The 24,762-nt window shown below is 36.4% G+C and overlaps 1 protein-coding gene across 1 annotated transcript in view; it reads left to right on the top strand.

Moving 5' to 3' along the window:
- The first annotated feature begins 6,329 nt into the window (after positions 1-6,329).
- cntnap2b (contactin associated protein 2b) overlaps positions 6,330-24,762 on the top strand; it is a 45,566-nt gene continuing 27,133 nt past the window's right edge. The window contains exons 1-5 of the mRNA XM_067362154.1: positions 6,330-6,408; positions 20,445-20,555; positions 22,688-22,881; positions 23,984-24,131; positions 24,535-24,738. Of these exons, the coding sequence (XP_067218255.1) occupies positions 6,330-6,408; positions 20,445-20,555; positions 22,688-22,881; positions 23,984-24,131; positions 24,535-24,738 (736 nt within the window). The remainder of the gene's footprint in view (positions 6,409-20,444; positions 20,556-22,687; positions 22,882-23,983; positions 24,132-24,534; positions 24,739-24,762) is intronic.

Genomic DNA, 24,762 nt, shown 5'->3' with positions numbered 1-24,762 from the left:
ATAATTTTTACCTCTAATACACCACTATGTCCAACTTCGTTCAGCTTCCTGTTAGTGAGGTCAAAAAACGCGTTGTGAGGACAGAAGTGATGTCTCGCCCATATACTTCAATGAGCGCAAGACATCACTTCTGTTGTCAGAGCGCGATCAGACCTCACTAGCCGGAAGCTGAACGAAGTTGGACATAGTGGTGTATTAGAGGTAAAAATTGATATAAATACTGTTCGGTTTCTCGCACAAACCGATCGTTTCGTGTCTTAGGACATTAATGTTTCGTCACGAGCCGCAGGGTTTAATTTGGATTTGTCTATGGAAGTTTTATTTACTGTTATAGTTGAAGTTCCCATCTACTGCTATTATTTGACTGACAGACGGCAGCGGTTGCAGTTCAAAATCATAATTTGCGTTCGACTGAAGAAAAAAAGTCATCTACATCTTGGATGCCCTGGGGGTAAGCAGATAAACATCAAATTTTCATTTTTGGGTGAACTATCCCTTTAACTAAAGGTTCTTTACAGTGGAAACAGGTTCTTTAGACTATTAAAATGTTCTTACACCAAAAAAAGGTTCTTTTTAAGAACTGTACACTCAAAACCCCCTTTTTGAATCCTTCATTATTAAAGGGGACCTATTATGGCTATTTTTAAAAGATGTAATATAAGTATATGCAAATGCAAATGAGATGCTGCTCCCCGCCCCACTTTCCAGAAGAGGGCGGAGCCTTTACAGCTCTTGCCTCCGATACTCTGCCAAAGGATGGCTTGAGAGTGAGTAAAGCTTGGGGTAATTTTCAAGTGAAAGTGAACTAATCCTTTAAAAAAATAAGACAATTAAGCAAAAACAGATGTTAACAGATATAACCATTTGTTTTACATTAAACAGAGTTTGAATTGTTTTATAGTTTTGCAGATAAGCTGTACGACATCATCTGATTAACCCCAGACACAAACGTCTATCTGTTTTGGGGTCAGTAGATCACTCAATTTACGTTTTCTAAGGAGAGGTCATTGCATGAGAGGTGGAAGTGTCTTCGGCTGTGGCTGTGAAATGCTGACATACACTGCAGGGCTGAATGGGGTTATCCAGGCAGAATAGACTTAGAATTCACTGGCTTTAGCATACTACAGGACGAGGCAGACACTGCACCCCACAAATACACACTCAGACAAGCAGCTTGCATGCCAAACATGGATCACCTATAGCTTTCCTGTTTTGCATTCCACTTAAGATGTGGTCAAACATCTTAAACGCACATGCCTTCACTGTATATTACTGTAAATTAGATTAGCCTCAATTGTTTTCCATGCATTTACAGCTCAAATAACAGAGTGGAATGTGGAAAACTTTTTAGCTCGACTCCAGAAGGCTTTTATGTCTGTTGTTGTGTTATGATTATATTTTATTGAATCTGTGCAGCCCTTTTGTTTTGTTTAATAGCAAAACATTGTTTTTACATTAAAAAGCAATGGGCATGATTTGTATCCACCTCAGACAGTGATGCAAAAATATAGAGCTTGCTTGCTGCATGTTTTTACTAGATGGTGTTTTGTCGCCCCTTAGTGGTTACTCTTTTATTTCTGTTGATTAAAGCATGCATGACAGAGAACAAAACATAAAACAATCAGCTTTTTACATCAGGTCTTTAGATTGGTGTCATATCAAGCCCTTTTGACTCATATTGCAGGTGTTTAATCAAATTCTCTTGTTTTGGAAGCAGCTGCTTTCTGAAGACATTTTAAGGGAAAGGCTGAACTGTAGCACGTCACACTAGTAGACACCATTTGTTTCATCATTAGCTACTTGGAAACAGTTTTGTTCTTGATTACCAAAGGCCTCCGCTAATTGCCCCAGGGTATAATTATTCTTCAATGAAATCATGCAGATTTCCCATTTATATTGAAGCTGTTATTTTTTAGTTCACTTTATAAAAATGATTTTAAAAAATGATGTATTCTAATAAAGCATTTCTCTTTTTTATTTATTTTTATTTCATTTGATGAATGCCTTTTCTTAAAGGTGCTAAAGAGAATGTTTTGTTTTATACATTTTTGCAATATTACTTGAAACTGTCTTTACTAACTGATAAAAGACTATTTATTAGGTGCACTGAAATGAATAATATTAATATTCATCATCTGTGCACGAGGTAGGGCCTTATAAACATCAGCCAATCGTTTACGCGATCATCGCGTAAACGATTGGACCTCTGGTTTGTCAGTCACTGCCATTACGTTCCTTGTGAGAGACGTGCTTACGCATGCACGTGCTTACGTGTTCTTACGCATGTGCTCATTTCAAAAACTCACTAACAGTCTTTGGTTTCTCGGTCGACGAAAAGATCCTCTTTAGCACCTTTAAAGGGTTTATTCATATATATGTATTGCAATATATATTCATATATATATATATATGATGCAAAAGCCTCTAAGTGCCATCTGAAATTTTCTTCTAAAATGAGCATTTTTATCAAGCTTGTATGTTTAGGTTCAGTAATTTCACTTTAATGTCAGTTAATAGGTCATTTTCATTGCCATTAAAGTGAATTAACTGAACATAAACATGCAAGCTTGATAAAAATGCAAATTTTAGAAGATTAGAAAATTTCAGATGGCACTTAGAGGCTTTTGCATCTGAACTCTTCATATATACAATGCGTTCCAAAATTATTATGCAAGTGACATATCAGTAAGATTTCAGTACAATAAACATTCAGATTTTAGTTTTTCTAAGAAAATGTTTGTTTGTTTATTTATCCATCTCTTTTTAGATAACTGGTATCAGTCTCAGACAAAATAATTTGCCAGGTCAATGGAAACCCTACTTAGAGGTTGTTCCACATTATTAAGCAAGTCACAGTTCTCATGCAATATGGGGAGGAAGAAAGATCTTTCTGAAGATGAAAAGCATGAAATGGTGCAATGTTGTGCAAAAGGCATGAAAACAACTTATAATGTGTGAAACGGAATGGAGATTATCGAATTATCGTAAGATTTGTGAGTGATTTAGAGCACAGCAGAACTCGGTCAGATAAAGGCTATATATATATATATATATATATATATATATATATATATATATATATATATATATATATATATATATATATATATATATATAGTCCTTCCATTGAAAGTCCACGTTTGACACTTTGAAAAGTTCATAAAGAGATTGTAAAACTAATCCATATGCATTGAGCGTTTTAGTTCAAATATTCTGAAGAGACACGATCATTTTATATGATGAACAGATTAAATTTATGCTTTTATTCACATATAAACATTCATCAACTCACACATCAGTTGTTCAGTTGTGGTAAACGGAAGCTCAAGCACGTTTGCTTGATTCGCAAGAAACAAGGAAGTTCATTCTCGTGTCACGCAACATGTTTGAGCTTCTGCAAGAAACAAATTAGGTTTGTTCTTGTACGTCAAGCATGTACGATTGAGCTTCTGTTTATGTTGGCTGATCAATGTTTATATGCGAAGAAAAGCCTGTTCATCATATAAAACGATCGAGTCTCTTCAGAAAATTTGGAATAATCTGTTCAGTTCATATGAATATGGTTTATCCTTTTGAATCGCCAAATTGGTAGTTGCGTGGACCATCACTGGAGGGACAGAAATCTCTGAGATATCATTCAAAATATGTTAATTTGTGTTTCGAAGATGAATGAAAGTCTTTCGGGTTTGAAACAACATGAGGGTGATTAAATTATGACTTTTTAAAAAAATTAACAAATTGTATGGCAGATTGACAGTTTCTGACAGCGATTGAAACCAATCAACATTTTCACCACAACAGGAGTTATGCAGAACATCCAAACTGCACTTTTAAATACAAACCCGATTCCAAAAAAGTTGGGACACTGTACAAATTGTGAATAAAAACAGAATGCAGTTATGTGGAAGTTTAAAATTTCAATATTTTATTCAGAATACAACATAGATGACATATCAAATGTTTAAACTGAGAAAATGTATAATTTTAAGGGGAAAATAAGTTTTAAGATTTTACATTTCATGGCATCAACACATCTCAAAAAAGTTGGGACAAGGACATGTTTACCACTGTGTGGCATCCCCTCTTCTTTTTATAACAGTCTGCAAACATCTGGGGACTGAGGAGACAAGTTGCTCAAGTTTAGGAATAGGAATGTTGTCCCATTCTTGTCTAATACAGGCTTCTAGTTGTTCAACTGTCTTAGGTCTTCTTTGTTGCATCTTCCTCTTTATGATGTGCCAAATGTTTTCTATGGGTGAAAGATCTGGACTGCAGTCTGGCCATTTCAGTACCCGGATCCTTCTTCTACACAGCCATGATGTTGTAATTGATGCAGTATGTGGTCTGGCATTGTCATGATGGAAAATGTAAGGTCTTCCATGAAAGAGACGACGTCTGGATGGGAGCATATGTTGTTCTAGAACTTGGATATACCTTTCAGCATTGATGGTGCCTTTCCAGATGTGTAAGCTGCCCATGCCACACGCACTCATGCAACCCCATACCATCAGAGATGCAGGCTTCTGAACTGAGCGCTGATAACAACTTGGGTTGTTCTTGTCCTCTTTAGCCTGGATGACATGCTGTCCCACTTTCCCAAAAAGAACTACAAATTTTGATTTGTCTTTGAACAGTTTTCCACTTTGCCACAGTCAGTTTTAAATGAGGCTTGGCCCAGAGAAAACGCCTGCGCTTCTGGATCATGTTTAGATATGGCTTCTTTTTTGACCTATAGAGTTTTAGCCGGCAACGGCGAATGGCATGGTGGATTGTGTTCACCGACACTGTTTTCTGGAAGTATTCCTGAGCCCATGTTGTGATTTCCATTACAGTAGCATTCCTGTATGTGATGCAGTGCCGTCTAAGGGCCCGAAGATCACGGGCATCCAGTATGGTTTTCCGGCCTTGACCCTTACGCACAGAGATTGTTCCAGATTCTCTAAATCTTTGGATGATATTATGTACTGTAGATGATGATAACTTCAAACTCTTTGCAATTTTTCTCTGAGAAATTCCTTTTTGATATTGCTCCACTATTTTTCACCGCAGCATTGGGGGAATTGGTGATCCTCTGCCCATCTTGACTTCTGAGAGACACTGCCACTCTGAGAGGCTCTTTTTATACCCAATCATGTTGCCAATTGACCTAATAAGTTGCAAATTAGTCCTCCAGCTGTTCCTTATATGTACATTTAACTTTTCCTGCCTCTTATTGCTACCTGTCCCAACTTTTTTGGAATGTGTAGCTCTCATGAAATCCAAAATGAGCCGATATTTGGCATGACATTTCAGAATGTCTCACTTTCAACATTTGATATGTTATCTATATTCTATTGTGAATAAAATATATGTTTGTGAGATTTGTAAATTATTGCATTCCTTTTTTATTCATAATTTGTACATTGATCCAACATTTTTGGAATCAGGTTTGTACATTGAAAGCATATGGTGACACAATTAGTATTGCTAAATTAATAAAACGTAAATATATCTTACCAAGGGCTCCAAAAGGCAAGTCTTTTAATTCTAAATCCACCTGATGGCATTTGTGAGGAACAGACCGTCCCTCCAATAGCTCTCACATTTGAGTGGAGTGCACAAGTCATGTGCACTATATTTATGACACCATTCACAGCATGAACACTCTTCAAAACCTCTTGTTTTGTGTTCCGTTCAAGAATAATAATAAAAGTATACCTTGATAAAGGCTTCTGCCGAAACGTTGGCTAATAAATTATTCGCAAGTTGAGTGTGCGGTCATATATCCCTTTTTTATACACATTTGAATTCATCTCTTTTTACTGGCACCTCAGCCGGTAGTGCGTTTGTTTTCTTTTTTCTAAAACCCGTTCAAGAATAAAACATTCATGTTTGGAACCACATGACGGTAAGTAGTATCATAAATGCTGACAGATTTTCATTTTTGCTTGCACTAGCCCTTTAAGAACCGTCCACCCCTCTCTTCATATCTTTCAGCGGCTCATTGAGCCTTACTGCGCAGGTGGACTGTACCACTTTCACCTGCAGAGGGGGGAAAGCGAGACCTCATTAACTTCAGCACCTGGACAGCGACCGTCCCGGAAACCCTCCTCTGGTGTAACAATGCGAGCATTCAGTGGAACGATATTCCTCCAAGACATGCTTTGACAAACAATGCGATTTCCGAGACCTTTTCTTGCTGGGATAAACAGAAAGCTGGCTGTATTGCGCACGTATATCTCGCAGAAACAGCGCCAGTCCTAAGGCTTCCCTTCCGCGCAGGGAGGGTGCGAGTGAAGGAAGGACAAAACGCCGCGGTTCTCTTTGTTTACATCGGAAAAAAAGTGAGAATGCGACGGATTGTCGGACTGGAGGTGCCGCTGATATTGTGGATATTGAGTGTTTATGTGAAGCTCAGCGCAGGAGCCCGTAAGTACATGAATGTGTGCGTGTGTATATGTGTGTGTTCTATGATCTTATTATGCGTCAGCATGTGACTCTTCATCTATTCAACATCAACACTTTAGTAGGTTGCACTTTTAAATGCCTGGTTGAAACAGAGTAAAATGATACCATTTAAATCATGCGCACAGGTTTATTAATAAAAAAGACCTCAGAAGTTGATTTATGCATGCCATATGGTCGTATGAGATTTCATGCATTAATGCTCTTCTGGTTGCATGGGAGCATCTTGGGAATATCAGCGTTTTGCTGTTTAGTTATCCGTCTATGTGGGTGTTTCATAAGCTTTGTTTATGATTATGAAATATGGTGCTCAGTTGCTGTAGTAGGTGGCTCTCAAAAAGTTTTGGATTAAAAAAAATAGATAAGAGCATATGCATCTTTTTAAATGCACCATGATTGCATCACTTTAAAAAAATGCAAATAATTATTTTAAATTTAAATTACTGTTCTTCTTGTGTAATCTCTGTATTTAAGTTGATTCAGATTAAAAATTGTTGATTTGATTCAGATTTATTTAGGTTAGCTGGCAGTGTTTACCCAGTGCTCTGATGTTAACTGTAGTGTTTTTCAAGTATTGATGCTGTAGTTGATGCTGTCAGTTTTCCTCTGGCTATTATAGATCAGTGTCATATGCTAATGGAAAATACAGGTCAAAGCTCTCTGAAGAAATTGTTCTGCAGCAATTACATGTAGCCTCATTTTCCACATGGGGTAACACATGAATAAATAATACTTAAAAGAGATATGTGGACATGTTGGCGCCCTTTAATATAGTACCTACAAAAGAAACACACACAAAACAAAAAAAGAAAGAAAGATAAAGGGGTGATTGAGAGGATAACAAAAACCCAAAGCTGCATCACAGAAACCTAAGATGCACTAGGAGAAAATGTGGAGCTGCACGTGTGGTGTGCCACCTATGGTGGATTAGTTTACTGTTAATTCATTCATCTCAGATTATTATGTCAAATTTACACTGCCCGGCCCAAAAAAAGTCGTTGTTTGGATTTAAATAGGCAAATACTTAAGAGTCTGTGACTAGATCATTATTGCAGTGATTATTATGTTTCTAGCATGTTATATGTTTGGGAACAGTTTTTTAACCCTAATAGATGGAGCGTGTAGATTTTTATTTTTTAAACAACCATGCAGGAAGATGTATGACAAAGCAAAGATTCATCAGGCTCAAATTGTGAAAGTATGTTTGGGAATTGGCACATGAATTGGCACCTCTGAGTCTAGACCTTAAATTCAGACCTTAAGTCTTTGGGATGTGCTGAAGGAGACTTTACAGAGTGCTCACCTCTTGCATTGACAACACAATTCTGATTATACAAGATTTATCTGCAGACATTGTAAGGCTCTGGGGGGAAAAAATGGTGTACTTTGAAACAATTTTCACTTAGAAATTTTTAGAGAAATCAAGTGAAAATTGTTTCTAGTAAAAGAAATGGCAAGAAACACATTAAACATGAATATTTTGAAGTAGAAAGACTGAAATAGTGTTAAGTAGTGTTGTCAAAAGTACCGACTTCGGTACTGAAATTTAAAAAAATGTGATGCTTTTAGCGCTGTTGAGCCTATTCATAATCATCTCTGATTGGCCATTGTGTTCACGAGTTCAACAGATATGTCTGTGATTGGCTACAATGATCAATGCTTCAAAAACATGTTGTAAATAGAGATCAATGATGCTCTGAGCACTTACATAGATACACACAGGAGCGTTTGAAAGCAGGTGTCTATCTGCGGACCCGTCCGCTGATAGACGCCTGCTTTCAAATCTCCCACTTTCAAAACACTTTCAAATTCAAACACTTCCATGTGCTTTCAAACGCTCCCATACGTTGATCATTGTAGCCAGTCACAGACATATATGTTGAGCGCATGAACACAACGACCAATCAGAGGTGGTTACGAATTCACTCAACAGCAGTCAAAGCGTCACATTTTTAACATTTCAGTACCGACTTGGAATAAAAGTCGGTACTTTTGACAACACTTGTGTTAAGTAGTATTAACATACAGTACTCCAATCATTTTTGTTTCATTTACAACGTTATTTTACAGTGTTGTTAATAAAGTGTAATGGAATAAACCGGTTTTTAACCACTGTGGCAACATTTTCATGAGAAATGAGAGTGATCACTTACTCATAGACTACTTATAGAAGCCGAACATAAAACTTTTGAACATGGAAATCCATTAAACTAAAGACTCAGCATGAGACAGGACTTTTAGACATCAAACAGTGTATTAGAGGGTGAGTTTTTGATTTTGGGCCAAGTCTTTCCCCATTCTTGTGGGGAATATAGTGTACTCTAATATAATATTTTTTTATTTTCTGATGGCAAGTTAAAAAGTCTATCTGTAAAAATATGTTATTGGGAAAATTAAACCAAATCTTCATTTACTCACCATCATGTTGTTCCTAATCCGTATGACTTTCTTTCATCTTCAGGAATCAAAAGAAGATATTTTAAACATTGTGGTCCAAACAATATTGGACCCCACTGACTTTTATTGTATGGACACAATTTTATCTTTTATGTTTTTTTTTATGTTCCACAGAAGAGAAAGTCACACAGGTTTGCAACAACAGTTATATTTGCAATTAAAACATGGCTGTTTCTGATATAATTTCTCCCTATTCTGACTGTGGCAATAAAACATTTATGAAATAGCCTGATTCTGATCTGCAACACAGACAGAGATGAATATGATCCGATTCAGCTCTCCTATTGGTTGTTGCAGCGACTCTAGATCAGTACCGCTGTGTTTTGTGATGCTAATGAGGAAGCTCATTTAGATTCGGCACCTGCCATCTTGATTTGTCGTAGCGCGTGCCGCCCCCATCATATCACCCCTCCCCCATTCACCAGGCACCTCCCTTTGTCCACCAGAGGTGGACACGAGTGAACAAAAGCCTCAGCATGTTCCAAGCAATGAGGATAAAAAGCACACACTCCCTAAGCACTTCACACTCCGTCTCTGTACTGACACACCTGCAGGGGTTGGTGGTTATTTTGGTTAGCTGGTCGTTCATAAACAAGGTGGACATTTAGTCAGTGGTTCATCGTGGGCGCTGTAGAGCAGTTTCTAAGACAGTAGAAGTGTTTAAAACAACTATGGATAGATGGATTGTGCTTACAGATATCATATATGATACCCTCACAGAAAACCTCAGGCATTTTTACATGTTCAAAAAACATAATTTAGTGTGAATTATAAGCTGTTTTCCTCATGGTGACCAAAAAAAACATCCTGGTATTACTATCCTTGTGGGGACATTCTATGCTGATTTAAATACAACAGTTGTATTATTGTAATTTTTCTACTGCAATACAGTAAAGAATATGGAAATTACAGTAATAGAATCTAGCAAGTGATTTAAAAAAAAAAATCTAAATTAAAACTATTTTTTTATGGCAAAATGTGCTGAATTGTCATAAAAATAATATAATATAAAAAAAATAAAAAAAAAACCTTTACTGGTCCTGTTAATTTTCTTCATACCAAATGTAATTTTCTTTTTAATTTTTGGAGGAAATGTTAGGCGTGGGCGTGTCTTTGTGAGATTCCCCTATTATGCCTCTAGGCCTTCATTTACTCCCCCTCTCTGATTATCACCAACAGTCCCAACATGCTCCATGAATCTGAATCACAGATTCACAGAGGGAGACGCGGGAGACGCGAATGACACAAAGCCTTCCGGCAGGCCCTCCTCCCCATCCAAGCTTTAAGAGCTCATGTTTTCAATCAAATCCCAATTTATGAACAATCCCCCATGAACAGATGTGGTTTGGAGAGCAAGAGGAGGCAAACAAAGGCCAATTGCGATGACCTGTCAACTCATTAATTCAAGATGTGGCTGTTGACTGTAGCTTCATAATTGACATCTACACCACAAAGGTAATTAAACATTTTGACTTAGAGCAGATGCTGGCTCACATGAGCAGGATTCAGCCATGAGTAAAACAGATTTTAGTGTTTTAATACTCACTTTATGGAGTTTCAATGGGATTTATCATTCCAGGGAATTGTTGACTCTTTTTTTATGACCATGAATTCCAAGCAAAATTTCCATAAGACTTTTATTAAAGAGGCTTTTAATACTTTATTATATATTTTTGAATCTGACTTGAGCCTATTTTTGAAAAGAGTTTTTGTATACAGTATGTTGTTTTCACTTAAATACATAGCGCAACTGCTCAGATTGAATTCTTATACAAATCAAAACTTTTTTGTCATCTTAGTGATGTTTCTCAAGTAAACTTATCCTGTTTTCAGATATTTTAACTGGAAAATGAAACAAAAATGCATTTAAGAATATGATTTTTGCAGTGCATAATATGGCCTACTTTTAAATCTTAAAGGTAGGGTAGGCAATTTCGGAGAGGCTAGCAATAGCAAGCTAGCTTTGAAAGCATGAGATCCCACACTATGTTCAGAGCATTTCGAAAGCCACGCCTTCTCCAAAACACATGAATGCGCACAGCAGAGCCTGCAAAGCTTTAAATGACCAAAGCACATAACATTACAATAACAATGAAAGTAAACAACTTGGAGAGCTCTTACTTGTACCACCTGTCTGCTGCATATTAATTTCGACGTTGATAGTGTTGCTATACACATAAATCTGAGTCTGAGGACGTGAACAGCCCTGGGTAGAACGTTACAGGTTGCCATCTCATAATTACGGTTACAACATAGTGTGAACACAGCATAAACTTGTTGTTTTGGTTCTGGAGGAGCTGTAAAAGGTGGCTGCTGTTTGTTTGTGGTGCTCAGTGACTGTCTGTCTACAACTCTGCATAGCCTTACAGACCGCGCTGATGACGTGTGATGTCTGCACGAGCAGGTGCGTAAAGGTATGGAAATGCATACAGTACAGTCCAAAAGTTTGGAACCACTAAGATTTTTTATGTTTTTAAAAGAAGTTTCGTCTGCTCCCCAAGGCTACATTTATTTAATTAAAAATACAGTAAAATATTATTACAATTTAAAATAACTGTGTACTATTTCAATATATTTGACAAAGTAATTTATTCCTGTGATCAAAGCTGAATTTTCAGCATCATTACTCCAGTCTTCAGTGTCACATGATCCTTCAGAAATCATTCTAATATGCTGATTTGCTGCTCAATAAACATTTATGATTATTTTCAATGTTGAAAACAGTTGTGTACTTTTTTTTTTCAGGATTCCTTGATGAATAGAAAGTTCAAAAGAACAGCATTTATCTGAAATACAAAGCTTCTGTAGCATTATACACTACCGTTCAAAAGTTTGGGGTCAGTAAGAAATTTAATTTTTTATTTTTTTGAAAAGAAATTAAAGAAATGAATACTTTTATTCAGCAAGGATGCATTAAATCAATCAAAAGTGGCAGTGAAGACATTTATAATGTTACAAAAGATTAGATTTCAGATAAACACTGTTCTTTTGAACTTTCTATTCATCAAATAATCCTGAAAAAAAATATTTTGTACAATTGTACACATTAAATGTTTCTTGAGCAGCAGATCAGCATATTAGAATGATTTCTGAAGGATCATGTGACACTGAAGACTGGAGTAACGATGCTGAAAATTCAGCTTTGCCATCACAGGAATAAATTACTTTGTGAAATATATTCAAATAGAAAACAGTTATTTTAAATTGTAATAATATTTCACAATATTACTGTTTTTACTGTATTTTTTATTAAATAAATGTAGCCTTGGTGAGCAGACAAAACTTCTTTTAAAAACATTAAAAATCTTAGTGGTTCCAATTAGGGCTGCACGATTAATCGCATGCTATTCTCACGCGCATTTCGTCAGTAAAGCCGGTTCCCTGATTACCGCTAAATCGCCATCACCTGCTTTCAAATGAAGCGGCATTTAATAGACAGAGCCGTAGATCACTGAAAAGCCACGCAATATCGCGTTCATATCGCAGATGAATCGCCTGCGATAATGAACGCGATATTGCGTGGCTTGTCTGTGAACTACGGCTCTGTCTATTAAAAGGCGCTCCGTTTAAAAGCAGGTGATGGCGATTTAGCGGTAATCAGGGAACCGGCTTTACTGACGAAATGCGCGTGAGAATAGCATGCGATTAATCGTGCAGCCCTAGTTCCAAACTTTTGGACTGTACTGTATATTGACAGACAGGTAGGACATCCTATCATCACATCATTGTTATTTTTTGGTCCTGAGACTTCCACAGAACATATATGTTCATTTTTTTAATATTTAGACCACTACTATTATTGATTGCGATCAGGATGTGAAGTAAAACAAAAAATTGCCTACCCTACTTTAAATGTAGAAGCTATAGGTTAGATTAAACATACTCAACCAACTAATTTTCAAGTTCATTCACAAGATGCTGCAGTATCCTAGCGCATCCACAGGCTGCCTACGGACTGTCTCATTCATACTGCTCACAAAAATGGTGAGAGCTTTCCAAAATCACAAGCTTTTTATATGTCCTCTGAGATGGAAAGTTGAGTTTGAAGGTAACAGGCTGGAACAGAGCGCTTCAGAGGAACTACTAGCCTGGCAAAGTTTGCAAAAGTCTCTGCAAGACTATAGTAGAGTCAATCATGAAATATTAGAGGTTCTTTAATAATTTGATCATTTTGCATTCTTGTTGACTGTCTTACTCTCATGGGTGTTAAGTTACTGAAAACTTATGCTGCATGGCTTTAAAATAAGGCAGGAATTATGCATTTTGCAATTCGCTGATATGTAAACTCTACTTTTGCCACTTTCTTGCATTTTTGGAGATGATGAGCAGTAAGTGAGGATCAGGAAGTTATAATGTTGTTCCAACATCCATCCCCACCACAGTCAAGGTGGATGTTGATAATATAATGCCATAGGTTCTCAAGTATCTTTTAATCAAACATCATGACTTCAAACCTTCTCCGTATTTGATCTGAGAGCTGCAGCGCTGACACCTGAACAATCAGTAGCGTGACAAATATCTCTCTTATGTTGCAATTTCCATGTATTCAACTCATAATTCCTTTTACTTTGGTGGATTTTCATTAATGTGGCTAATACATGAATAGATATGTCAGCAGAATAGACATGCAGCATTTGTCTCCTGAATTTTATCTCCTTTGACATTGATCGGTTCCTCCAAGTAATTTCATAATTAAATTTCCTCTGTTTGCGTCTGTTACTGCAGGTATACAGCAAGCAGAGGAAATCATTGAAATATGATATTGTTTTTAAGATTATCAATATGGAATTATATAACTGTACATGAGACAAATAGTGTCTCATTGCTGATTACTAATAGTGTTTGGTAGCAGATACTGTTTGTTCAGGATTTGTCAACATACATGTTTGAAGGCATGGCCATATTGTTTTTTCAGCTGGTTTGACAGATAATTAGATATTGATAAATGGGAACCTCACTAATGTATTCACCAATAGGAAAAGGACACATTTTCATTAAGGTGACCTTAACTCACCACTGTGACTGGTAGGTCATTGCTATTCAGTTGCTATAATAAAAGCATAAAGCTTTTGTGATGGTTGCGGCTGAGTGAGAAAAAAAATTTATGTAATTCGAAAGTAGTAGTCATTGAATGTATTTTGTCCCAAAGCAATGATATCCATAGTTTAGCACACATAGCCTGCTTTGGTGCTCAAAGTGGGAAGAGTTTTCAAAAAGTGACCTAAGTATTGAGAAATGGTGATCTAGTTATCATGAAAAAACAACTGTAAGCACTACTGCCTGGATTGCTGCATCTTGAAGCACATGAAGGCCACAGAAGCAGAAAGAGAACCATAAACACAACAACAGAAGCTCTTTGAGAGATGTATGCATCATTTTAAGTCATTTACAGACGAGAAAGCTATTTTGTCTAGGCCGCTGTGCCTCTAAACATTATTGATTTCTCCTTGAGCCTATAGTTTAAAGGGTTAGTTCACCCAAAAATGAAATTTATGTCATTAAGTATTCACCCTCATGTCGTTCCACACCCGTAAGACCTTCGTTCATCTTCGGAACACAAATTAATTTTTGATGAAATCCGAGGGTATCTGATCCACACATAGGCAGCAAAGTCATTGCACCTTTTGACATCCAGAAAGGTAGTTGAAAACATGGTTAAAATAGTCAACGTGACTACAGTGGTTCAACCTTAATGTTATGAAGCGATGAAAATACTTTTTGTGTGCAAAATAAAAAAAAATAATGACTTTATTCAACAATTTGAACCATTGTCATACGTAGTGAACTCAGTTCAGGCTTCCTTGTTATCCTTCCTGGTATTGGCCGAAGCTGAACACATGAGTAGCACGACGCATGCATGTGATGCTGACACAGGATCAGATACCCTCGGATTTCATCAAAAAATATCTTAATTTGTGTTCCGAAGATGAACGAAGGTCTTACGGTTTTGGAATGACATAAGGGTGAGTAATTAATGACAGAAATTTCATTTTTGGGTGAACTAACCCTTTAAACTGTAGGCTCAAGGAGAAATCAATAATGTTTAGAGGCACAGCGGCCTAGACAAAATAGCTTTCTCATCTGTAAATGACTTAAAATGATGCGTACATCTCTCAAAGAGCTTCTGTTGTTGTGTTTATGGTTCTCTTTCTGCTTCTGTGGCCTTCATGTGCTTCAAGATGCAGCAATCCAGGCAGTAGTGCTTACAGTTGTTTTTTTATGATCACTAGATCACCATTTCTCAATACTTAGGTCTATTTTTTTAAAACCCACTTTGAGCATCAAAGCAGGCTATGTGTGCTAAACTATGGATCATTTGTCATTGCTTTGGGACAAAATACATTCAATGACTACTACTTTTGAATTACATTAATTTCCTATCTACCTACCTACTGTATCTGTCTGTCTGTCTGTCCGTCTGTCCGTTCGTCCATCTGTCCATCTTTCATTTTATGTTTGCTAAATTATCATCAAATTTCATCTTGACAGTTTCTTTCTAGGTACTTACTAATTTTGGCTGCACAGAAATTCTGGTCACACACACTTTTTTCCACTGATTTCTTCAGTGTTCTCTGTACAGCATTTTGATTGAGCTCACACCATGTTGCAGGCTGCTGTATTATTGTGGTATCATCGATTTCAGATTCACCCGCTCCTAAAGCATGTCATTCAGACAGCCCCTTCAAGTCTAAGTGGGTGTTTCTTGGCCAGATTTATGCCGATAGTCAAAAGTCCTGCTTTGCGAGACTCGTTTTTTGGGCATTGACTGTACATTGCTGGCTCAGTGAGAGAGATGTTTGTCTGGCAGGCTAATGGGCTGTTTGTTCACTACACACTGTGAAGGATCCATACAAACGCTGATTCAGAGCCAAAATATTTGGCAACTGAGGTATCTGTATTTCATTGAGACCAATATGTCTTTATGTTTTTCTTGTCTTATTCGCACTCTGTTTATCTATCTTTCCTTTAGACCGCTGCATAAATATTGGAGAACACAAATTAACTGGTGAGCTGCCTTGTCTCTCTAAGTTGGAACCTGTGCCAAACTAGAGTGGGAAAGTGAATCTGTGGTATCAGTTTCAATCTCTCATGTGGTTCGCTTCACTCTTGTCTAGTGCTGCAACTCATTTTCAAGCACTAGAAGGACTGCACAAGTTTGTTTTTGTTTTCTCTTCTTTTTTTCTCTCTTTTTTAAAAAGTAGAAATTAAATTTTGTGTAATCAACATTACGCCTTAAAATGGCAGCACACTAGGTTTTGGAACAGGGTGACTAACCCTAAAAAAAAGTACATTTCATGGCTGTGAAGCATGGACTGATTTCATTACCCAGCATTCTTAGCTTTTTCACGTCTTCCCCAAACACACACAGAAAAAAAAGGATGAATGTGTATGAGTATGAGTATGAGGATGAGTGTGTATCTCCTAGAACAGGAGCCTGAGAATATCATTATCTTTTTTTAGAGGACACAAGGGTTATTTTTGACACAACCTCGACTCAGCAGACTCAAAGTCAATTTAAACCTGTTGTTTTAGAGCTGTGTGTAATGAGGTGAGAGGCAGAATAAGGACAGATCTCAGAGTGTGGAACAGACTGCTGGGAAATGTTTTGCTTTGGTGGATCATAGACGGGTGATTGGTACTTTTAGAAGGTAGATAGCTCAGTATAGTGTTCGAAACATTTTTCAGCAACTCTGTTTGGTGATTCTAGTGGTATAGAAATTAAAATTCCTGTGGATAAATAAACATAGACATAAATGACTCAATAGTTGACATACAGTAAAAAGTATAGAGCTATAAAATGAATCTGGAGCCGTTCAGATCATTTTGATCAATTTAATGAGAAATGTTAGAGTTCAAATTGAGATCTCTGACATTTGATTATTAGACTTTGGTATCATGGCAAATCTGAGCACAATTTTAGACCTTGTTGAGATTAATGGGATCTTTTAGGGCCTAACAGTTTTTAATGTTTTTTTCATGTTTTTGACCAAGGCTGCATTTATTTGAATACAAATACAGGAAAAACAATAAAATAACTGCTTTCTATTTGAATATATTTTAAGCCATATATATATATATATATATATATATATATATATATATATATATATATATATATATATATATATATGTCTTCTCCAAAGTTCTCAAAAATGTTCTCATTGGCTGTAAATTTGTAAGTTCTCATTTACCTGCTGTAGAGCTGATCTCAGTAATCTGAGTCATATTAAACAGCACCAGCGTTGAATCCATGAGATTCATGGGCTCTCTGGGTAAATGAAAGGTTTATCCCAGGAGAAGATCACGATCAATATATGAGCACTCTGGTGTTCGATCAAAGAATATCCTCTGAGCAATCGCCCTCTCGCTCTAATTCTAGAGCTCAAAGGAATTCACAGTCACTGTACTGAAGTGTTTAGGTGTACGTGGAAGGGTGTTTCTTGGAGCCGATAGCCTCATGAGCAGTGCTCCGAAATGAGACATGGTTGTGCTTTGGCCGACTCCAGTTGGTGGCGCTAAAGAGATCGAGTTCGAGATTCTAAATTTGCTAGGTTAATGTTGGGACTGTCCTCTATCTGTGTGCCAAATTTCACAACTTTTAACTATACTCTTTGCCATCTATGGGCTGCCTATAGGCTCGAGCGGAAGAAAAAGAAGAGGAAAAAAATAATAAGAACAGGATACAAAACAAAACGGATGCAACGCATCTTTGGTGTTTGACCCCTAAAAAGAAGAAAAAAGTTTATATACATGCATCAAAGGAGAATTCTGCAATGTTTAATTTTTCTAAAATTTCTGTCATTTCTACCAAATCTCAAATGATGTGATTGATAACATTCTGTGGCAAAAACAACATTTTAAGCATTTATTTTTTGGAATAAAATGATCAACTCCTTTTTATTGGTTACATTTTATTTCAATGGTCCACTTTAAACATTATTACTAAGTAACTGTGCAACTACATGTCAACTAACTAACAAGAATAACGTATGACTGGATTTCATCCTCAGCATATAAGCTTAATAAAGCCTGAACCCTCATATTTTATAAACTCCATTGTTGATTCAAATAGCAAATAACTCTCACTGCACAGCACACACCGCAACAGAGTTTTAAAAATGGTGGTTGAAATAAAATGCTGAATGAACTCAACCAATTAGCATGTTCAGCGCCCAAATCCCACCCCTGAAAGTTCCTGAACTTTGAAAAGTACTACTGTGAGCAAGGACTTTCTGAGGGGAAAATTTAGTCTCTAGTTCCTGGGGAACACTGATGTCTACTTCGTAACTGGTACATTAGCTTTTGAGAAAACATTATTAGTGGTAAAATTATGTTTTCGAGATGGAAATGACTCCATAAAATTTCTTATTGACATGAGCACAGTGTACAACTTAGTAAGCATGTCGTATGATGGGAAATAGCCATCTTTGAGGACTCAACCTCATCACATCTGGTTGAAGGTCAACACTGCAAATGTGCTTGCTGACATTTATGCGATCTCTGAAGGGTTCACTAGATGCAGAACATGTCAGAGAAAATGCATCCATGTTATAAGAACATCGGCACATCCTCTCACAGCGTGAAATAATCATATTGACTCATTGAAAGGTTTTGTTCATGCAGCATTCTCCATGTAGACATCCATGTGTGTAACTGATTTATTTGTTGTGCCTTACCTCTGAAACTACACTCTAAAAGGTAATACAGGGAACCTGATACACAGCTTAAATAAATGTATGGTTGCAAGTTAAAAATTCTAATTTATTGATTTAGTTAAACCTTTTAAGGTGCAAACATTATTTTATTGAGTCCTGTTGACATAATATTTGTTGATCATTAGTTAACTTAATATTGTGTATAATTTAAACTCAAATTGAATTAAAAAAAAAAAAAAAACTTAAGTTGTAGTAACTTAATGAAATTGTTTGATAACTTTGAAATTTTGGTAGTAGATTTTTAGTTCCCAGCATGCTTTGCATAGGACTGGATAAAGAGAATAAATCAATTATGTTGAAGGGATAATTAAAGGGATGGTTCACCCAAAAATGAAAATTCTGTCATCATTTACTCACCCTCAAGTTGTTCCAAACCTGTATGGATTTCTTTCCTCTGCTGAAGACAAATTTGTTTATGTTACAAATTATTAAGTTCATTTAACTCAATATAATTTGTTGGTTGAACATAATTTCATTTGAAGCTGTCATAACTGCAAACTGTTGGGATAATTATTGTCGTTGAGTCAACACATTATTTTTTAGAGTGTAGTTAACATATATGCTGGTTGAATAATTTGCACATTTATAACAGTTCACCCAACATGATCAGCATGAGAATATATATAAATTTCTTTCTTCTGATCTTTTTTTGCCATACAAAGAAATTCATTGAAATTCAACTTACAAAAGAGGCATAGGGCAATATTTTCATGTAATTTTTATATTTTATTTTATTTCGGCTTTATTTCAACTACTGAAAATGATTGAATAGTTTTATTTTTTTATAATAAAAAAAAAATACAAAAAAAATAGTTTTATTGTTTTTTTCTTGGTATCTCTGTACATGTTGCTTTTTTTTTTTTGTAATCTTTTTGTATTCATCACCATTACTTTTCCCCACTGATGGCCAAAAATATGGTGAATAATCTAAAAAATACATGTGACTAAGTTTAATGGTTATATTTTGTTCTGTTTTGGTTTAGTTTCAATGTGTTTTGGTTCTGTTTTCCCTGTTCCTGTTTGCCTGTGTGCCCTGTCATTTGACCCAGTGTGTGTCAATTTGTTTCATTTGATTAATTATCCTGATCACCTGCTTTCCAATTAATTAATGTATTAGTTCCTCTGTGTATTTAAGTCCTGTCTTCATTCAGTTCATTGTGCGGTGTTGTCGATATTAAGTGGTTGTTAAATCTGTTTCCTGAGTTTTCCTGGGTTTTTGTATAAAAGACTGTTTCCTTGAATTATTCTTGTCGTATGCTTCATTGTAGCAACCATCTCATGACAATAAGATGAATTGAATACATTTGAAAAGAAGTTTGAATTTATCTGGTAAAGTTTTAAGATGTCTTTTTACTGCGCTGTCTTAAAAATGATGTGTATTAACACTGTAAATCATGAGGCACATAAATAGAGACTCATGTTGGTGAGAGAGGAGTACTCAGACTCTGGCCTTGAATCTGTCCTCCTCTGGTCAGAGAAATTGGGTTACGAGGAGCCTATTTAAACTCTGCAGACTGACCGCACCCACAGCGGCCAGAAACATCAAGGAACTTTCAGTGAAACACATGTTCCACTTCTGAAAGCTTTCTGAATTTTGTGTTGACTTTCTAACAAACCTTGACTTTGCTAAGCTGAGGGGTGTTGAGTTACTTTCGGATGGTGTTTTCATGTATAATGCACAAGGATAGAAATCATTACAAGATTAATTCTGACTGTTCTAAATGAGGAAACAAGGCATCAGTAATGTATCAGAACACCACATAAAAAATGCACAATCTGTTTAGAGATATTTCAAACATATGTTTTTCTGTTTCTGTTTTTTTTCAGAGAGGTGTGATGAGGTGTTGGCTTCACCCCTTCCCTACAGCGCCTTCACCAGCTCCTCCGTGTTGGCAGCTGATTTTGGCGCTGGCTATGCAAAACTCAACAGGAGAGTAGGTGAGGATGAGCTTTACGGCTGTGTTCAAAATGGAATACTAGCGTACTGCATAGTATAAACACTACGTTCAAAAGTTTGGGGTCGTAAGATTTTTTAATGCTTTTTTAAATAAGAAGTCTCATGCTCAACAAGGCTGCATTTATTTGATTATAATTATTACCATTTGAAATAACTTTTCTATATGAAAATCTATTAAAATGTAATTTATTTCTGATGACAAAGTTGAATTTTCAGCATCATTACTTCAGTCTTCAGTGTCACATGATCCTTCAGAAATCATTCTAATATGCTGATTTGCTGCTCAAGAAACATTTCTGATTATTATCAATGTTGAAAACAGTTGTGCTGCTTAATCTTTTTCAAATTATTTTGTGTTTTTTTTAGGATTCTTTGATGTATTGAAAGATCAAATGATCAGGATTTGTATGAAATAGAAATCTTTTGTAACATTAAGGCATCTTTACACAGAAAAAGCGGCACAGAAACCAACTCTGAAGCGGCATAATACCACAAAAATGTGCATTTACACAGAACGTTTAATGCTGTTCTGAAGCGGCATAAACGCATTTACACAGGAATTAAAATCGCGGGAAACAATGCTTTGAACATAAGTATTTCAAAACTAACAGTTTTAACAAAATTAATTTAAAAATAATTAAATAATAAACAATTAAATATAACTCGAAATAAAAAAAAGAAAATTTAAAGTAACAAGTTAGTAAACTGCGTGCTATATCTCACGCTTTGATGTTTGTCATAAAATAAAATTGAACGATGCAACAAAATTATTCATTATTACACCGGGTAGTTCACAACAGGATTAAAATAGGTCGAACATTTTTTTTTTTTTTTTTTCAAAGAGACAGAAACAACAAATGATGCTAGCATTTGCGTGTATCAGGCAGCAGCAGATCACCAGACAGACCGTCGTGTGTGGGTGAAATATCGTCCTCAAGGAGATGATTTTTGGAATGTAATATAACAGTACACAATCAAAGTGACGCCGATTGTGTTAAGCATTTACCTTATCTGAGAGAAATGTAGCAGCGCGTTGACCCGACAGTCTCTTAATAGGAAGATTACAAACGGCGAAAGCCAATTGATGACACACGACGATTCTCTGCTGTTATTTTGGTGGTTTGCTTCACGATGTGAGTACAGGACTCTTTTACTTTAATGCCCCTTGTTGGAAGACATTATTTTTATTATTTGCCCTAAGTTATATGTTTCGTTTCATGCTTCTTGAATCTCGCGCCGCCTGAGCTGACTGGAATGCTTTTGGTTGTCATGGCAATGACGTAGTTTAGAGCGGCTATATTTCGCGTTCATTTACACTGAACCAGAACAGAATCAGACTCGCCTTTGATACTAGGGGCTGAGGTGGGTCAGACCCGGCGTATTTTAGGTCTTCTTTAACACGGCATTGCGTCTTTACACTGAATTCTGAGCAGGTACAGACCCGCTTCAGAACAGCTATAAATCGTATGTGTAAAGATGCCTTAATTCATGCAGTGATGTATGAGTATGCTAAATTGTTAGCACATTACCTTATTTGGCTGTAAGAGGTGTCCATTTATAATGCCAATTAAATACAGCTATTCTGCATGCAAAATGTTGGCATACATTTGCATTTTTAACCAAATTTGTATAAATGTGTCGGTATAAATAATGAGGCACAATGTTAAAAACCATGGCTGCGATCACCTCCAGGTTCATTCATCACACTGGAAATGTAAGATCTAGTCAATAGCATTGCATTGTATAGTAGTAGGTCATCAGGGTCACCTATGCAAAGAAAATTTGCATACTGCAGAAAATGTAAGAGTAGTATGGCTGTTCACAGCATGAATGTCACTCATGTCCGCTGTGTCTCTCTCCTCATTAGTTGACATTTAGACAGAGATGTGGTGCAATTCATTGCAGATAAAGTATGCTTTAGGATTTGCTTAGATTGCATAAAAGAGAAAACATCTCCGTAGGTCATAATAATTTTTAATGCACATTCTGGCTACCGTTAAGGAAGTATAGTGCTAATGGAGCATTAAGGAGCTGCGATGTGGATCGTAATTCAAACTTGGCTGCATGTGCTGTTTTCTCTCATCCGATTTGACTTGTACTTTGTCTTTGATAGGCAATGGAGGATGGTCACCGTTAGACTCCGACAGGTACCAGTGGCTACAGGTGGACCTAAGGGCCAGGAAACAGATCACTGCCATAGCAACACAGGGCAGATACAGCAGCTCTGATTGGACGAAACACTACAGGCTTCTCTACAGTGACACGGGAAGCAACTGGAAGCCGTATCGGCAGGACAGCAACATATGGGTGAGTTTACAGGGAAAACTGTGATTTATAGCTCAGGGAGTAAATATTGTTTTTGGGTTACCAAATCTGAGAATAACAGCTGCTGCTGTGTCGTGCAAAATTCACATGACCCACAAAGATTTAGTAAAAAAGTGAAACTTTTCCTCTATATATTTTGGACAGTAAATCCTTTTCTTTTAAAATGAGAAAGTTATATATTGAAATCATTCAATTTATTGCTAACTATCTGAGCACAATTTAAATCATTTTTGGGATTTCTTCTGAAACTCTGAGACGTATAACTGCATTTTTCTATAGAAATCTGATAAGCTGAAGACTTTTGCAAAAGTCTCTTTTTTTTAATCTGAGAAAACGTGCATAAGAATTAATTAAGGAGTCAATATTTGCTCTCTGTTTACTATTATTGCTCTCTAGGAGAAGCATTTGAGATATTAAGGAGATCATATTTATTTTTATTTCTGATTTTCAAATGCTAACATGCATATTTTTGTCTCAAGATTGCAAATGCAACTACACTGATTTCTATGGAAGCTTGTTTCCACCCCTAAATATAAAAAAAAAAAAAAAGGTATTTACAATTTTGACGAGTTATAAAGTCAGAATTGTGTGATATAAAGTCAAAATTCTGACTTTTTTTTGTCACAATTGCAAGTTATCACACAATTCTGACTTTATAATTTGCAATTTTGATTTTATATTACGCAATTCTGACTTTATACAGCAATTGTACGTTTAGATCTTGCAGTTCTGAGAAAAAGTCAGAATTGAAAGATATAAACTTGCAATTGCGTGAAAAAAAAAGAATTGTAAGGTAAAAAGTCGCAATTACCTTTTTTTTTATTTTTATTTCATGGCAGAAACAAGCTTCCATAAATTCCCCTCATGACACATTACAGCACACATAATTCCCTCCTTGCTAAAATACTCAATAACAGTGCTTATAAAACTAAATTAAGATGCAAAGCCAGTTCTCCTGGAAATATGTGCCGAGAGCCTGTCGTATTGATCTGTGTACACAGAACGAGCAGTAATGGAGTATCTCACTCACAGAAGGAGGTTTTCTCAATGCCTTTATAAAGTGTTTCACTCTTTTCTGCCTCAGACATTTTCAGGTAACTGGAACTCAGAACGGGCCGTGCGGCATGAACTGCAGCACCCTTTCGTGGCTCGATACGTGCGTTTCATCCCGCTGGACTGGAGTGAGGAGGGGAAAATTGGTCTGAGAGTGGAGATCTATGGCTGTGCTTACTGTGAGTAGATGTTAAAGTGGTCTTTTTAAACTTTTTAATCATTTTTTAACCCTTTCATTACCTAACCTCTTTGTGCAATTCTTACTTTATGCATTGCTTGCTCACTTTGTTGTCAGGACCAGTATAGTTGCATCATTCTTCAATAATAGGCTTTTTAGCATATTGTGTTTGGTCTTCTTGGGCTGTGGACGGAGTGTCGAGTTTTCAAATATATAAAGTATATATAATACAATGTTTATTTGAAGATCAAGGAATATTCTGCATAATCATTCATGATATGGTTCCTTTAAAAGCAAATATGTTCAGTTTCACCACTGTTGCATCATCAATTGGTTTGATTTAAGAAAACATGAGAAAATACTTCAAATGTTTGTTTGAGACTGACCCATATTCTTGCGTTCAGGGGCGGACGTGATCAGCTTTGATGGCCAGGGAGTGATTTCCTATCGGTTCAGACAGAAAAAGATGAAGATCTTGAAGGATGTGATATCACTGAAGTTTAAGACCACTAAAGGAGAGGGCATTTTGCTGCATGGAGAGGGACAACAGGGTGATTATATCACTCTAGAGCTACAGCGAGCCAAACTACTGCTGCAGATCAACCTGGGTAATGTATTTAACTCTATAATAT

This window comes from Chanodichthys erythropterus, chromosome 16, assembly GCF_024489055.1.
Source record: "Chanodichthys erythropterus isolate Z2021 chromosome 16, ASM2448905v1, whole genome shotgun sequence".
NCBI classification, from domain to species: domain Eukaryota; kingdom Metazoa; phylum Chordata; class Actinopteri; order Cypriniformes; family Xenocyprididae; genus Chanodichthys; species Chanodichthys erythropterus.
This window is presented reverse-complemented; position numbering and strand designations above follow the sequence as displayed.